Here is a 16133-nt window from a genome sequence, read left to right on the forward strand (position 1 = left end):
GTGGGGCCTGCCTCTGGCTCACAGCCCAGCCTTTGCTTTGCAATGCCTGCAAGTACTTTGGTTTAGGCTTCAGGCCTCAGACTGGGCCTCTGAAACAAGAGTTTGTTTCAGGGCCTCATCTTACTACAGCTGGGAGCCAAAGTTTGCCGACCCATTTATTGATGTCAATACTGCAGCCTTTTAAAGTTGCAAAGGCTTTGTTTAGTGGACCAGGTTGGCTTGAAAGGAAGACTAAAAGAGCAGTGCTGCAGATCTGCATGACATTTCACCCATGCGTTCCGCAAAATGCTCTGCCTTACCAGCCAATCAGAAAAATACAATGAACGATAGTACTGTAGCATTGGTGTCAGTCCGCTGCTGTGTAATTTGATCTCTTCATGCATTTCTACCAAAGGACCTCATAAGTCTTGAGCCAATATGAAACTATAACGTGCAGAATCGATGGAATCTCTAATAAAATTGAAATAGCCTGTTATCCCCACAGACATGCCAATCTACAGGGCTGCTTTGAAATAAACAAAGAACGATAATAATTTGACACTGGTAAAACAGGTGACATTCCTATATAAAGTCCTACAAAATCTATAGCTACAATAACAATAATCTATTTTCATACTAGTATTTAAAATGAACGGTGAAATCAAAAGAAAAAGGTCTGCTTATGATGCAGCGTTCAAACTTAAAGTTGTTGAATATGCAGATGCAAACAACAATTGCTCCGCTGCTCGTGAATTCTGAATCCCTGAGAAGCAAGTAAGAGAATGGCGAAAAAATAAAACAAAGACATGCCAAGAAGCAAGAAAAAATGACCAACGAGGTGCGCTTCATTTCCTGAGCTGGAGAAAGATCTAATTGGGATGTTGAATGTTGACAAGATGGGTACATTGTCACGAGAACTGGAATTCATCTGCGTGCTCTGCAAATGTCGAAAGATGACAAATACAAGTCAGTAAAGCCATCAATGTTTGTCGCATCAGCGGGTTGGTGTACTCGCTTCATGAACCATCATAGTCTCCGTCTTCATCAGCGAACATGATAGCGCAAAAGCTGCTGAGAGATCTGGAAGAAAAAATAGAATCTTTCCAAAGGTTTATTATAAAATATCGAAAGGAATATGCATTTGAACTGTAACAAATAGGAAATATGGGTGACACACCGATGACATTCGATCTCCCGAGCAACAGACCGGTAACTGGTGTTGGTGGAAAAAACAGTTTTAATTAAAACCACTGGCCATGAAAAAATCCATTTTACCGTGGTTTTATCGTGTTTGGCAAACTGATCAAAAGCTTCCTCCTGTTTTTATTTTTAAAAGAAAAAACTTGCCTAAAAACATGAAATTTCCTGCTGGTGTCATCGTACGAGCACACGAAAAGGGATGGATGGATGAAAGTGGGACTATTGAATGGCTGGAAAAAGTGTGGAATAAGAGACCAGGAGCACTTTTCAAGAAACCTGCTATGCTCGTTTGGGACATGTTCAGGGTACACAAGATGAATGAGGTGAAAAATGTGGCCAAAAATATGAAAACTACTTTGGCTGTAATACCTGGAGGCTTAACTTCAGTTCTACAACTGCTTGATGTCTGCCCGAACAAACCCTTTAAAGACAGGCTATGCAAAATGTGGTCTGAATGGATGTGCTCAGGCATGGCGAAGGTGACAAAAGGTGGGAATCTTATGAAACCTGAAAGCAATCTGGTCTCCCAGTGGATCAAGGACGCATGGGTGTCCATTCCCTCGGAAATGATAGAAAAATCATTTCGGAAATGCTGTATGAGCAATGTACTCAACGGGTCAGAAGATGATGCCATAATTTAATGATGACACAACAGAGGCTGATGATGAGAAGGAATCTGAGTCTGAAGACGACACTGCCGACATCTGCAATGAAAATACAGGTGCAGCTGTGACTGAAGCTGAGTTTAATGAACTGTTTGGTGAATCAGAGACTGATTCAGACTTTCAAGGATTTTAAGACTTTTTAAAGTCTCGTATTGTTCTAAGTTACTTGTTTTAAATATCCATTTACTGATTTTAAATATTGACTGTAATTTTGAAGGTGAATACATATTTGTTCAGTTGTTATAACAGGTTTTCTGTTAGATTACATTAAAATAATTCTAGCAAAACTTTTGAGTGTTTCTTGTGATGCCAGCTTTTAAAATATAGCAGGGGTTGGAAAATGTTGGCTCCCGGCCTGTCAGGGTAAGCCGCTGGCAGGTCGGGACGTTTTGTTTACTTGGAGCGTCTGCAGGCACGGAGCCTCTCAGCTCCCTGTGGCCGCGGTTTGCTGTTGCCAGCCAATGGGAGCTGCGGGAAGTGGCTGGGGACGGCATTGGCTGGGGACGGCAAACCGCGGTCCCTGGGAGCTGAGGGGATCTGTGCCTGTGAACACTCCAGGTAAACAAAACGTCTCGACCCGCCAGCGGCTTACCCTGATGGTCCGGGAGCCAAAGTTTGCCAATCCCTGAAATATAGGGTCGGCTTATGAAAGGGTCATACAGTTTTTACTATCTTTACCTATCCATCTTGGGGGGTCGGTTTATAGGTGAACAGGCTAATGAACGAGTGTATATGGTAGATAAATTCATGAAGGATAGGTCCATCGATGGCTATTAACCAGGATGGGCAGGGATGGTATCCCTAGCCTCTGTTTGCCAGAGGCTGGGAATGAGCGACAGGGGATGGATCACTTGCTGATTAGCTGTTCTGTTCATTCCCTCTGGGGCACCTGGCCCTGGCCACTGTTGCAAGACAGGATACTGGGCTAGATGGACCTTTGGTCTGACCCAGTGTGACTGTTCCTATGCTGCTCCTGCGTGTGTATTACTGTAGGGTTGCTTGGAAGCTCTTGCTGGGCTGCTCTCGCTGCTTGCTAGCATTGCTCCCAAGGCAGCTCTGTGCACGCGGGCTTACTGGGGGCTGCCCAGGATTGTTGTGAGTTCATCGGGGAGTTATTGCCGGGCTGTTTGGCAGGCCTGAGCTGGGGGGCATGTCTAGCTGCATTGATTTGATGAGTTAGTCTTTCTGGAGCTGTCTAGTGGGTGTGCACCGCTTGTGCAATGGTGTGTGTGGGGTGTGTGCGCACTAGTGCAATGGCATGCACGGTGTGAGCACACGCGGCTGTCCGTACGTGCGCGTTGCTTGTCCAGTGGTGTGTGTGCTACTTGCGCAATGGCATGCGGGGTGTGCATGCATTTCTCGTGCAATGGGGTGTGGGGTGCATGTACACACCTGCACGCTGCTTGTGCAGTGGCATGTGGGGGGTGTGCACACGGCTTGTGCAAGTGTGTGTGTGAGTGTGCACGTACGCATGCACGCTGCTGACACACCCCTGGCTGGTCGCGTTCAAGGTTCCAGCAAGGTTATTTTCAAAAGCTGTGTCCTGTTGTGACTGCACTATTGAAAATCATTCACTGGCCAGATCAGGGAGTTAGAGGGAAACAGCCTCTGTTTTGCTTTGCAAGGGGTTTGTTTTGTTCTAGAGAGTAACACTCTTTGTAGCTTTTGTCGCACACAAAGGGCTCCTTGCATCGCTTCTTCCCCCCAGCTCCATGTGTGCCACCTCCCATCCCCCTCTATTTCAGGGACTCCCTCAGGCCCCACATTCCTCTTTCATGCCAGGGGTTGTGCCCCCGAGTCTCCCCTCCATTCCTGTTCCACATACCAGGGTCCCCTGGTCTGCGCCCGGGTCATGGGCTCTATGTTGCCTTCATTCCCTCCTCTGTTACATGTCCGGGGCTCTGTCTACCTCATGTCCCCTATTCACCCCCCTCCTTCAACATTAGTTCTTTCCTTCCTTTCTGGAAGTTACATCACTCAGGATGTCAAGAGTTTCACTCTGTGGACAAGATCAGCAGAGCTGAGTTTGGGGAGAAGAATGTTATGCGGGAAGGCGTTAATGGCAACCAGCCACTAACTGGTGCTTTGAACTGTAGACAGTTAGAGGGGGTTGAAGCTGAGGGGCGTGTTAACCGGGTGACCAGGGCTCTGTGCATCCCCACTTCCCTGTCTAGCTTTCCAATTCCCCCCCCCTTCTCTGCAGATCGGGGGAGTTCTGCCCCTTGATGCCTGGAACGTGCCGGGGCGTTTTGGAGTCAGTCGGTTGCTGCGTTCCAGCATTAAGGCATTGCAGAGAAACTCCACTGCGTGCAGGCTGGACTCAAGCACCTGCGTGCGAATTGAAATGTTTCCCCTGACCCTTAGAAACAGAGAGGCCCTATCTGAATGTGGGGAGCTGGAGACTGGAACCACCAGCTCCCTGCCTGGTGCCTAAGGGCATCTCTGCAAAGGCTGGGGAGAGGAGGGGCCAGGTCAATGCTTTCTGTAAGGTCTGCTCTAGCCCAGCTGCAAGCGACTGCACTGGCTGCAGGAGTGGCTGGGGGAGCCTCTGGTCTGTGCCACGCAGCTTGTCAGACTATAGGATCGTAAAGGTCCCGTCTGCTGGCCTGAGACTGACTCATTTATACACGGAAGGAAGGAAGTGACTTTTTCTGGGATTTGGCTTGTTTCAGTGGAGTTGTGTAGCCATTGCAATGTGAAGCCCCAAAGCCGAGGGCCGGGTGAGAAGCCAAGGGATCACGCGGGGAAATGACTGTCGGTGGGGTTCAGGGCACTTGGAGCCTACAGCTGGATAACCATATCGCTAATGTAGGGGAGTTCAGCAAGCTAAGGTATGGGTGAGCAAGCCCCATGCTTCAGGACCAGTGGGTGCAGGGTTCAGGAATCCTGCCCCTTTGTACAGCCTTGCACAATTGTCCTGCTTCACCATGAGCCTGTTTTCCCACCCCTGGAGCGTGTGTTGCTGGCAGCAGGTCAGGTGATCCAGTGCTCTGACTGGTCTGGCAAACCCTGCATGCCTAGGGCACTCTGGCTGCCAGAGGAGAGATGTGCTTGTCATGCAACTGACTGCCCAGCAGTCTTCCCCCCACCCCCCTCCATTCCCACCTGAGACTTCCCCTCTCTTCCTGGAGATGGCCCTCATAGGTGTCCTGTCACATGGTGTGCTGGCAGGTGCTAAGTGCCCTCGCTCCTCAGGGAAGCTGCTGGGACTCGAAGGCACCCGGCACCTTGCAGGATCAGAGGGCATAAGAACGGCCATGCTGGGTCAGATCAACCGTCTTTCCAGCCTGGCACCCTGTCTCTGACGGGGACCGGGACCACATGCTTCAGCGGGGATGAACAGAACAGGGCAAGCGAGTGATCCAGTCCCAGCTTCTGGCCGACTGCGGCTTAGGGACATGGGGTTGTGTCCCGGACCATCTCTGCTGACAGCCATGCATGGACCGCCATGTGCAGCTGGCGGGCTGTGAAGGGCCAGCTGTGGAGGTTACTCTCTTGAGGCAAGCCTGGGGAGGTTTGTAGCCCCCTGTGGGCTCTGGGTTTGTCTCTCTCCCTCGTGGCCTTTTGCACCTCTGCCCTTCACACAACGATCTCCGCAGAAAGCTCCTTTGTGGCTCTGTCTCCCGGGGCTGGAGCAGAGACAAAGGGGCCCTTCTCCCCCTGGCAGCGAGTGGGAAGCGAAGCAGGCGCGGTCTGGCCCCTGCTCCCCTGGAACAGCCCTGGCAGAGGGGCTGGCAGGGGACTGAGAAGGCAGCTTGGGGCTGGTGGTGGTCCAGATGTGGCTGGTGGCATGCCAGATGTTGGCATTCTAGGCTGGGGTGGGGTGGCCATTCCACATGCGCCATAGGATGCGTCTGCTCCCAGGAGCAGCCCCGGCATGCTGCTTCCGGCACAGAGGCCTCCCCTGCGCTCTGGTCTCTGTTCATTCCCTGGCCTTCCTAGCTCTTGACTCCTGGTCCCCTGTGGTGCCCATTTGATCCCCTCCCCAGGGGCCCTGCTGTGCCAAAGTGTCCTTTGCCCTCTAGTGCTGCTGAGGGCAGCTGCCTGCCCAGGGGGTTTTGTCTCTCTGCTCCCCAAAGGTTCCACTTTTGGGCTGTGGAGGAGGAAGCATCTCCCACCTGCGGCCCCAGAGGACCTAGCTGGCAAAGCCCTCTGCACCGCCCAGCTTGTCGGGGTGCTGGGAGTATCCCCCACAGCTGGGCGCTCCCCCTTGGCAGCTGGCAGCCATTTGTGGGTGCCAATGTGCGGTGGTCACTAGTCTGTGACCAGCTGGGCTGAGAGCCACCAAGCGCCGTCCATGCTAGCGTCGCCGGGCTGGCAGGCCACAGCAGCTTTGGGGCATGCCTGGCCCAGGCTAATTTGAACAGGCAGCTGGGAGGTGAGGGGACCAGAGCCAAGCCATGCCAGTGAACCCACCGGTGCCCATTGTGCCATGTGAACTGCTGGGGGGGAGGGAGTATATGTGGGTCTCTGCCTGGGCCCACTGTCCCGCCTCGTCTAGGAGGGGAGTGCGCGTCCCCCAGTGGGCATGGCTGACTGGGGTGAAGGCCAGACTTGGGCTCTCTGTGACCCTGAGCAGGTCCCTGCCCCTCCCTGTGCTCGGTGGGGGAGAGGCCGGTCAGTGCCCAGGCCGCAGGCGCTCTAGGGGCCGGTTGCCAGCTGTACAGTAGTGGGGATGCTACACGGGCACCGTCTCCCAGTGTCAGTGGAGCCGCAGGCTCCAGCCAGGTGGGGAACACGCGTAGTTGGAGCAGTGGAGGGGCTCAGGCAGTACCATGGGGTGGGGGGGGAGAGGGAATGCTGTAGATGGGACCTAGCGGGGCTTTTCCCTCTCCAGCACGTCCAGGGATGGTGAGAGAACAGACGCCGGGGGCTGTGATCATCCCTTAGAACCCCCCTGCTCCCCCATTTCCAGGTGTGGCACATCCCTCCCCCTCCCCCCACCGGGCCGCCAGGTGCACTCCCCCTCCAGTGCGAGGTGGCTGAGCGCCATGCAGCTGCGGCGTGGGCAGGAAGCCGGGGACGTGGGCTGTTGGTGCTGCGGAGCCGTTGGGCAGGTCGGCTGGTGCAGGAGCAGGTCTGAACTCCCCTGGGTGGGCGGAGAGGGGAGCTGGGGGGTTTGGTGGGTGGAGTCTGTGCTGGTCACTCGCTCATGGCTCCCCCAGCCTGGCCTTGGGCTGCAGGGTGCTGCGTGGGCTGGGTTGCTCCCCAGTGCTGCCGGGGCCAGGGGGTGTAGCAACTTCCACTCCCCTCCCTTGGGCATAGCCCTGTGGGTGCCCACGGGAGCCCCTGCACTGCCTGGCTTGTTGGGGGGCAGGGGGAGCCACCCCCCCAGCCCTCTCCATACCCACCGAGCTGAGACACCACAACCCCCTTCCTGGCATGTTCCAGGGTCATTTGGGTGGCTGCTGACGTGATAGCGGAAGCCATGGCTGCGGGGACTGGGTGGGAGAAGGCTGGAGGGATCTTCTGGCTTCCTGCTGAATGGGCCCTGGCCTTGGGCTGGCCGTGGGAGAGCCGGATGCAAGGCTCTGCCCTGAACACCCTGACGCTCCCGCTGTGGCTGGTGGGAATGGGCAGATTAGAGCTGCTGGGGAACAGATACCTGCCAGGGTGAGGCTGTGCCCGCCGAACCAGCCTTCTGCCCTCGGGGTCCCCCACCAGCCTGGGGTACTGGAGGGGGCTCTGGGATTCTCTGCTGCTTGGCAGGCCCAGAGTACATGGCTCTCCTGGGCTGGGCTGCAGCTGGAACTGCTGGGAAGGGAAGTGAGTGGAACTGGGGTAAGGGCACTTGGGGCATGGTGAGATGGGGGGCAGTGCCATGAAGCATGGTCAGGGTCCCCTCCGGGGGTGCTGCATTCGTCTGGCACCTGGCTGTGCACTCCTGGCCCACTCCAAGGCAAGCCTTATCTGTCCGGTCCCCTCTGCCCCCCTGCAGCCACCTGTGTCTCCAAGACAGTGGGTGGTGTGGGTGGCAACTGCCTTCTAGCGGCAGGGTCGGGGGTGAGGATACATACCCTGCCCTGCAGCTTGTGCCCTGGGACGGAGACCTGTGGCTTAGCGCCCAAGGCCCTAGCTTACATGTGATGTTGCTGGTACCCCCAGTGTCCATGTGTGCTGCATGGGGGGGCAGTTGGATGGTGGGTTTGAGGCTCTTGTGTCACCATTGGGGCTTGTCCCCCAGCAGCCATATCCCTAGGGCTCTCTGTCTGGATGCCCTGAACAGCACGTGACAGTGCCCTGGCCCACATGCTCCCCGGCCCCTTCCAAGGCCCTGTGTGCATCCAGCCCGGAACCACCAACAGTGGGCCCATGGTCCTGACTGCCTAGGGTTACACTGTCCCTTTAAGAGCCTTAATTGCTGAGCAGATGTGCACTGAGCTGGGGCCTTTCATCTCCACCCTCTGCAGCTTCATTTCCTTTCCTCTGGCCCCTCTCAGGCTCCTGTGGGTGGGGCCTCCTGCCTGGGGGATGGGTGAATAGCCAGGGGCCACCCCTGTGTAAATGCACCCAGAGGCATTTGGATCCCAGCTGGTACCAGTCAGAAACCTTGGGTTGATCCTGCCCTGGGAGAGGGAAGGAAGGAGGCCCGGTGGGGAGGGGACTGGGGTGTTCCCTGCTCCACCCTGTGGGACCTGGGCTGAGCCGTGCAGCAGCTGCATGGTGCCAGGTGCTGTACGCTGTGCTGACTGTCTGACCTGTGCACCGGCTCGCACGTGGTGAGTGGGGGCGAGACATCCCCACCTCCTGGGGGCGCTGTGGGGCTCAGCCCATCAGTGGCGCTGCGGGGCCCTGTCCGTATCCAGCTCAGGCCCCGGGGCCTCTGTGTGACGGGGGGGAGGGCTTGGGCCAAGGGGAGTTTTGTGGCGTGAGAAGCTCTTGGTGAATGTGAGTGTCGGGCCCAGAGACCCCCCCTGCCACTGCTGGGTCAGCCGCAGCCTCCGGTGTTGCTCCTGGGAGAGGCTGCTCCTGTCTGGCCACGGGGTCCCGCTGGCCCCCGTGCAGCCTCCCGGGGGCAGATCTCCCTCGCCCGGCTGGGGACTGTCATGCCGCAGTCCCAGCATCTGTGCTGCGAGCACAGCTCCGGGGCCGGAGTGAACAGCTTGGCGCGGTGGCTGGTGCTGGCTGCCGAGTGGGATTCTCACCTCTTCTGGACACGGTCCAAAGGAGCCAGCAGCAGGGGAGGAAATGGGCCTATTAATTAGCAGCTGCAGTAATTGGTGCAGCTACATTAGAGCGTGGGGGGTGAGGGGGGAGATGCTGAGTCTGCCTAGGACTGAGGAGCTCATGGAGGGTTCTGGTTCATCCTGTACCGTGTGTGTCAGGAGCGGGGGGCCCTGGCAGAGCTGGGTGTGGGGAGCCCAGGGCTGGGCTAGCAGGGGGCTGCGGGTCAGGAGTGGGGGGCCCCGGCAGAGTTTGGGAGGGAGCCCAGGGCTGGGCTAGCAGGGGGCTGCGGGTCAGGAGTGGGGGGCCCCGGCAGAGTTTGGGAGGGAGCCCAGGGCTGGGCTAGCAGGGGGCTGCGGGTCGGGATTGAGGGGCACTGACAGAGCAGCAGGGGAGCTCAGGGCTGGGATAGTGGTGGGGCTGTGGGTTGGGAGTGGGGGACACCGGCAGAGCTGGGTGTGGGGAGCAGACCATCTCTTCCCTCTAACCAGACCTCTTGGCCCTTTACTGCCAGGAACAGGCTGGTCCCCTCCTCTCCCTGTTCTCAAGGCCCCCGATGTGGGTTGGCTGCGCCCTGGCAGGGTCCCTGAGCGCTGGCTTGGGCGGGGGTGGCTGAGACACGGCTCCGTGTTCCTCACACGCCGGCTCCCCCAGGACTGGGAGCAGGGACAGGACGTCCCAGCTGATCCAGCCAGGGCCCTGAGTCAGAGAGGGGTTGCGTGAGAGCCCCTGATGTGGGGGGAGGGGGGTGAGCACCCACTCAGTCAGGGGCAAATGCCAGAGCGCAGCTCTGCCCCCCCTCCACCCCCCGGACAATGAGCTCATTGACTCCCAGGCCCTGGGAGCTGATGGGGGAGGGCACGGGGCCATTTGTGGACGGCAGCTGAGCCATGGCCTTGGCTGCAGCCTCCGGCCTTACAGCCAGGCTCTCCCCGCTCCAACGGTGCCCCCGTGGGCTGGGGCCCAGCTGGCTGCTCAAAGGCGGGTGGAGAGCCTCGGCCATTGCCAGCTGCGCGCACTGCAGGGAGATTGCTAGAGGCTGGGCTGGGCTGCCAAGGTAGGGGTACAGCTGGGGCAGGCCGCGTCCCAGGGGTGGGGGCCAGTGCTCCCTTCCTCCCCTGTGGTGTGCATGGGGCTGCACTCCATCCCAGAGGGGCTGCGTGCCAGGGCTGCCGACTGGCCAGGCAGAGCAGGGCTCTGGGGGCAGTGGGGGGAACAACAGCATCCATCTTGGGGGCCGCTCAAAGAGGGATCCTGATTCCTCCCCACTAGGGTCCCGTGGCCTGGCTCTGCCCCGGTGCCATGGGGAGCTGTGCTCTAGCAACCCCGTCTGTATGTTCTGCCCTGGGCAGAGCTGGAAGGGTCCCTGACTCTGGGATCCCCCCTCCCTGTCCCAGAGAATGGCATGTCCGGCCTCCCTGTTTGCATTGGCACCTGGGCACGCCGGGGGCCAGCTGCAAGGAGCCTGCCTGCCTGTCTCCACCAGAGCCAGTGAGCAGGTGCTGGGTTCGAGCCCAGTCCCTGGTCCCCTCTCAAATGGGAGGGTGGCACTTCCCCTGCGGGGCTGGTTTCCCTCTGGGGTTGGTGCCTGGAGGGGGGTGGGGGCTTTGGCATGGAGTCATCCCGGCCAGGCAGTGACTTCGCTCTGCACCCTGGTGGCTCCGGGTGGCAGCACCCTCCCTGCAGAGCGTGATGCTGTGCCCGGCTGGAGGAGATGTGCCCTGAGACTGGGACCTCTTTTCTCTCTTCCAGACTGAGCCCATGGGCTGCCACAGCCAGGCCCCGGCCCTGGACGGACGCGCTGGCAAGTCGCAGGGCGCCACCCTCTGGATCGTGCTGGGACCCCCCCTGGGATCTCGCGCCCTGGAGGCGGATGGGCCAGGATTATCGGCGCTTTAGGACTCAGCCCCCCTCAGTCCTCTGTACAACTCAAGACTCTGTGGGAGGCCAAAACGGACGCCCTCCCGGCCCCCCGGAATATCCCCCCAACGCTGCTGGAGCCCCCCTGCCCTCTGACGAGTCCCCTGGGGCAGGACCGCAAGGCCCAGACGGAGCAGCGCCCGAGCCTCAGGTAGGGCCCTCCGCTGCACTGCACTGCCAGCCTTCCCGCGCTCACCAGAGGCCTGTCCCCACTCACGGGCCGGCAGCACCAGTGCCGGCTGGGAGCGATCTTGCCAGGCCCACAGGACCAGACACTGGTGTGGATATGGAGGGGTTTGGTGTAACTGAGAACAGGTTCTGGGCTGGGGGTCCCTGCAGGGCTGGGGTTCTCTGCTGCCTGTTTCTCAGCAGGTCCTGGGCCTAGCAGGGTGTGATTGGGCCAGACTAGCTGCTCAGGTGGGTGAAGGAAGTGCAGCGCTCCTGTTTTCTGGGCTGGGGGTTTGGTTCCCCTCCACCTCTGCCAAGGCCCCCCAGCCCCTGCCCACACCCTCCACCGATCGTCGGCGGGTTGGTGTCGGGTGCCTGGGACGGTATCACAAACTGAGTGAAGTGCGCTCTCCTGTGGCCAAGCAGAAAGGTGCCCAGCTGAAGCCAGCTCTGTGCCAGGGTGGTGCTGTACCCAGCTCTGGACCGGAGGGAATTGCCTGTTTTCAGGCTCTGGGCTGGCTCCCAGCTGCCCCCACCTGGGCTCTCCTGATGCGGCATTTGTGACTCACGCCACATCCCTGCCTGCCAGTCGGCTTGTCCTGCTCCGTCCGTAGCGCTGCGAGCTGGGGTCAGGGCTGGGCTCGGGAGCCTGGTTCATATGTGGGTATATCTCCCATGACTGAGGGCAACCCAGCTGCTCAGGGTGTTGTGAGGGAGTTTCCTTGGGGGCCCACTCTCCTTAGGGTGGTGCCAGGGATGCTGGATGGCCAGGAGTGGAGCAGGACACGCTCCTCTGGCAGTCGGTATCGGCCCCCATGCCCAGTGTGATGCCGGGGGGTGCTGTGCTCCGGGGAATGGGGCCTGGGGGCTGAGTAGGGAGGGGCTTTCTGCAGTGCTGACCCCCATGCCCAGATTGATGCCAGGAGATGCTGTGCTGCAGACAGACGGGGGGGGGGGAGGAATGTCTGAATAGGGGGCACTCTTAGGCGGTGGCAAGGGGCACCGTGCTGCAGGCAGCAGGGGGGCTGGGGCTCACCAGGGGGTGCTCACATGTGGTGCCGGGGATACTCTGCTGCAGGGAGTGGGGGGGCTCAGTAGGGGGCGTTCTCAGGTGGTGGCGGGGGGAGGCATTGTCCTGCGGGCGGTGGGGGGCTCTCAGGCAGTGCCACCCCCATGCCCAGTGTAATGCTAGGGGGTGCTCTCAGACAGTGGCAGGGGGCTCTATGCTGTAGGTAGTGGGGAGGCTCCCTGGGGGGGCTCTCATTCAGTGCTGGGGGCTCAGTAGGGGGCGCTCTCAAGCAGTTCCAGAGTTCTGTGCTGCAGGCAGTGGGGGGTGGGGGCGCTCTCAGGGTACTGGGGACTCAGTAGGGGGCACTCTCAGGAGGGGCTGGCCCCCATGCGATGTGGGGGGTACCATGCTATTGGAGGGTCCATCTTTTGGCTGAGATTTAAAGCTGGCTGCGACTGACTGTGGTGAAAGCTGCCGCTTTTTGCAAGGGCGCATTCGCGAGCCCAGCGCGCTGGCCAGGTGCCAGCCCCTGAAGTTATTGGCTGCTTGTGTAACTTCCTCTGCAGCTCCAGCATCCTAGTGAATGGCTGACACCTTGCGCTGCCTACTACAGGGTGGAATTAGAATGGCCCCGCTGTGGGTCAGAGCCCCCATACTGCTTACAGTTAATGGAGAGTCTCCTTAGGCCTGGGTTTTTGGAGCAGGAGGGTCTGAGCTCTGTCCCTGTTGCTGCCGTGGAGTCCCGGGCAGCCATGCTGGGTGGCACAGGGCTGGCCCTGGAGCCCTAGACTGCTCCTGATTCGTTAGTGTCTTTTCCTTCCTGTTCTGTCCATGGTTTCTGCAGCTGTTGGGCAGTTGCTGCGTTTCACCCTTGTGGTGGAGACGACCTCCTGTACGTACACAGGTTTTCAAGGCACTTTGGACTGGGAAAGAGCCCTAGAACCGGATCTACGTACCCCACTCGCTCCCGCCTTGGCTGCCCTTCCGCCTCTCAGACCGGCTGCCTCCTTGAGCCACGGCCTGGCTTCTGGCGCTGCTGCGGGGTGGCGCACTTGGGGTGCGGGGAGGGTTGGGCTGTTCCTTAAAACAGTGAATCCCTTCCTGGAACCCCCCCGGCTTAGGCTCCAGGAGCCCAGGCGCTGATCCCGCTGCTGTGCGGAGGCAGGGTGAACAAACCACCTGGGATTAGTAAGGGGGTGGGAACAACTGATTTAAAGTCTTCCCCCCCCCCCCTTGAGCCCATTGACAGCATCCTGGCCCCAGCGTTTGCCACAGGAACTGTTGCCCATCAGGGTATTTCCCAACCAGCAAACCCAAAGCTCAGACATAGATGGGGCTGTGGCTGGGTGGGTGAGGCTGGGTGCTGGGCTGCAATGACTCTCTGTAGCCACAGAAAATCATCCAGCCAGTGTCCTCTCCTGGGAGCGGTGTGATGGTTCAGAGGCTTTGCTGCACTTGAGGCCCAGAAGTCAGGACAGCTTCGTGGCTGCCACTGCGCTGCCCGGAAACCTGCCTCCTGCTCCAGAAACACAGGCCCCTGCTGTGCAAACAAAGGGAGAATCACCACTTGCAATATGGGGCCTGTGACACACAGTTGAGCAGTACAGTTTCATGCATGCTCCCTCCCCATTATTGGGGGCTGGGGCTGGATTGATGGTGCACAGGACAGGGACAATGGCAGGGCAAACTTCCCTCACCCAGCCCCGCCATGGAGGGACCCTATGCCACATAAGGGGGCCAGTCTTCAGGGCCCACCCAGCCCTTGGCCGCTCTGCAGTGGCCACCAGCAAGGAGAAGGGTGGTCAGGGACTCAGCTGGGATACAGCCGGCCACCCCTGCAGCTGCAAGGCACCCCACCTGTTCCCGGCCACTGGAGCCAGCCAGGGCACAGCTCGGGGTTAGCGTTCCCTGCTGGCTCCGGTGGGGAGCAGAGGGGGCATTGGGTAGTGGCTGGGCAGCCACATCTGAGATCTGGGCTGCTCTGTGTCAGGCACGGGGTCCCACGCGGCATCGGCCTGCGGGCTGTAGGGAGGATGGGGGGCCAGGACATGTCCCGTTCTCTCCCCCCCCCCCCATGTGGATCCCCCCAGACTAATCTGCTGTGAAGATTGCCTGTGCCCTGAAACCCGTCTCCCGGTCCCTCTGCAGGCAAAGGGAGGGGCACCGGACCTGCCAGCCAGCCCCTGGGCCCTTGCCACATACAGCTCAGCATATGGAAGGGATTTGAGGGAGGCAGGCGGCTTAGGGCTGGCTTGTCCTGGGTGTGGATGGGGGCACAGGGTGGGCTGCAGCCCTCCCCTCGGCGAACAGGTTCCTCTGTCGCCCTGGCTGGCAGGAGCGGTGGCGCGTCCTCCAGCCTCTTCCGAGAGTCTGTGTCGCGCCTTGCATTGCATCCCTTCTGCTGTGCGCCGAATGCAGCCTCCCCAGTCTGCCAGCTGCTGCCTGGCGTGCCCAGACTTCCCCCTGCTCCGCACTGCTTGCCCCACAGCATCCCCTAGTGCTGTGCCAGAGCTGGGGCCAAGGCTCCGACCCACCAAGCTGGCTGCTCTGAGAAGAAGGGGCATAGACACGGTGCCGGGCATTCTCCCCTCTTCCCCGTCGCCCGCTGGCGGCTCGCCCCACACTCGGGCCGGGGCGCGGGGCCGTGGGCTTGCATGTGCCATAGCTCCCGGGTGGGCGTAGCCAGGGCTGCTGAGCCGCAGCACTGGGACTCGCTGGGAATGGGGCGCCGGGGCAGATCCTAGAGTGCTGTGCAGTGCAGACGGGTCATGGCCGTGCCCTGTCCGCCCGCCCACTTTCCACAGCGCAGAGCTCAGGGCTCCGTCTAACCCCTTTAGAGCCCCTCTCCCTGGTACCTGCATGGCCTGGCGCCTGCTCCCCCCCCCTCCTTGGGGTTCGTACCCTCCGTGCAGGGCTCTCCCCGGGGGGCTGCACTGCCCTGGCTCTTCCGGCACCCCTTGGGAGCAGCAGTGCGGTCATTAATCATTGCTCCGGTGACACGTTAATGGCCCCTACTGTTCTGGGCGGGGGGCAGCATCCCTGGGGGCCGGGGCTGCCCAGGGCCCAGCTGGGGGGTGGTTACCCACACTAGCACCCTGGGAGCAGCGGGTACTTGTCTGTCGGCTGTTGTAGTTTCCTGTGTGTGGGACCTGGCAAATGGCCGGGTCGGTCCCCTCCCCATGGGCCCGGGGAGCTGTACGAGGCAGGGCAGCCCACCGGCAGCGCGGGGGATGGGCCTCTGACAGACACGGGAGCTCTGCTGGGGCTCAGCGGCAGTGGGTGGGGGGATAGCTCCCCTCGTGCTGTGGGGCAGATAGTGCCTTGGGGCCTGTGTGCCATATGGGCCGTGGGGGGGACTCTGGGGTGGGGGGGGACTGTCTGCATGTGCCTTTGCTGTGCCATGGGGAGTCCCCCAAGCCACCGAGATCAGCATGGCCCACGGGGAGGGGCACCCCTCAGTGCGGGGGGCTGCGGGGACCCAGCTTCTGTAAGCCAGCGGCTCTTCACCCAGGTGCCCGTTCCCTCCCAGCAGTGGGGCGCTGGGTGCCACGATGGGATGTTGGCATGTTGTGGGGCCTGTGGCATCTGGGATCTGGGGAGGGTGAGGGGGCAGGGTGGATCCATGGAGCACCTCCAAGGGGCGGGTATGGGGGGCTGCCGGAGCCAGGGCAGTGCCGCCTACCCTTGCTGTGTCATGGGAGCAGGTCAGCAGTGCCCTCCCAGGCCGGCACAGCTCCCTTGTCGGGGGTCCCCTCGGACGGGTGGCCGGGAGCTCGCAGGCAGAGGGCCCATTCCAGGGGATGTTAAGGTGGGCGTGGGATTGGCCCCGTGTCACTGTGGGCAACTGGGGCTCCTTCTGCATGGCTCCCTCTTGCCCCCGTGTGCTGGGACCGGGTGGTGGAGTCATCGCAGGTCAGTGTCCCTTTGACTCCCGGCTCCGTGACTCGCCAGTGCCTTGTGGGTGTCACTTGCCAGAGGTGACCCAACCAGCAGGGCTCGTGGCAGAGCTGGCTCCCTGGGGAGTGTCC

At 60.1% G+C, this 16133-nt stretch overlaps 1 protein-coding gene across 7 annotated transcripts in view; it reads left to right on the forward strand.

Annotated features, from left to right (window-relative positions):
• TNK2 (tyrosine kinase non receptor 2) overlaps window positions 1-16133 on the forward strand; it is an 80938-nt gene that overhangs the window by 8202 nt on the left and 56603 nt on the right. For all 7 annotated transcript variants that reach the window (XM_073359080.1, XM_073359088.1, XM_073359081.1 and 4 more), the window contains exon 2: window positions 10761-11079. In XM_073359080.1, coding sequence (XP_073215181.1) covers window positions 10882-11079 — 198 coding nt within the window. In that variant the 5' untranslated portion in view covers window positions 10761-10881. The remainder of the gene's footprint in view (window positions 1-10760; window positions 11080-16133) is intronic.

The sequence above is a fragment of the Lepidochelys kempii genome, chromosome 9, assembly GCF_965140265.1.
Source record: "Lepidochelys kempii isolate rLepKem1 chromosome 9, rLepKem1.hap2, whole genome shotgun sequence".
Classification (NCBI taxonomy): Eukaryota; Metazoa; Chordata; order Testudines; family Cheloniidae; genus Lepidochelys; species Lepidochelys kempii.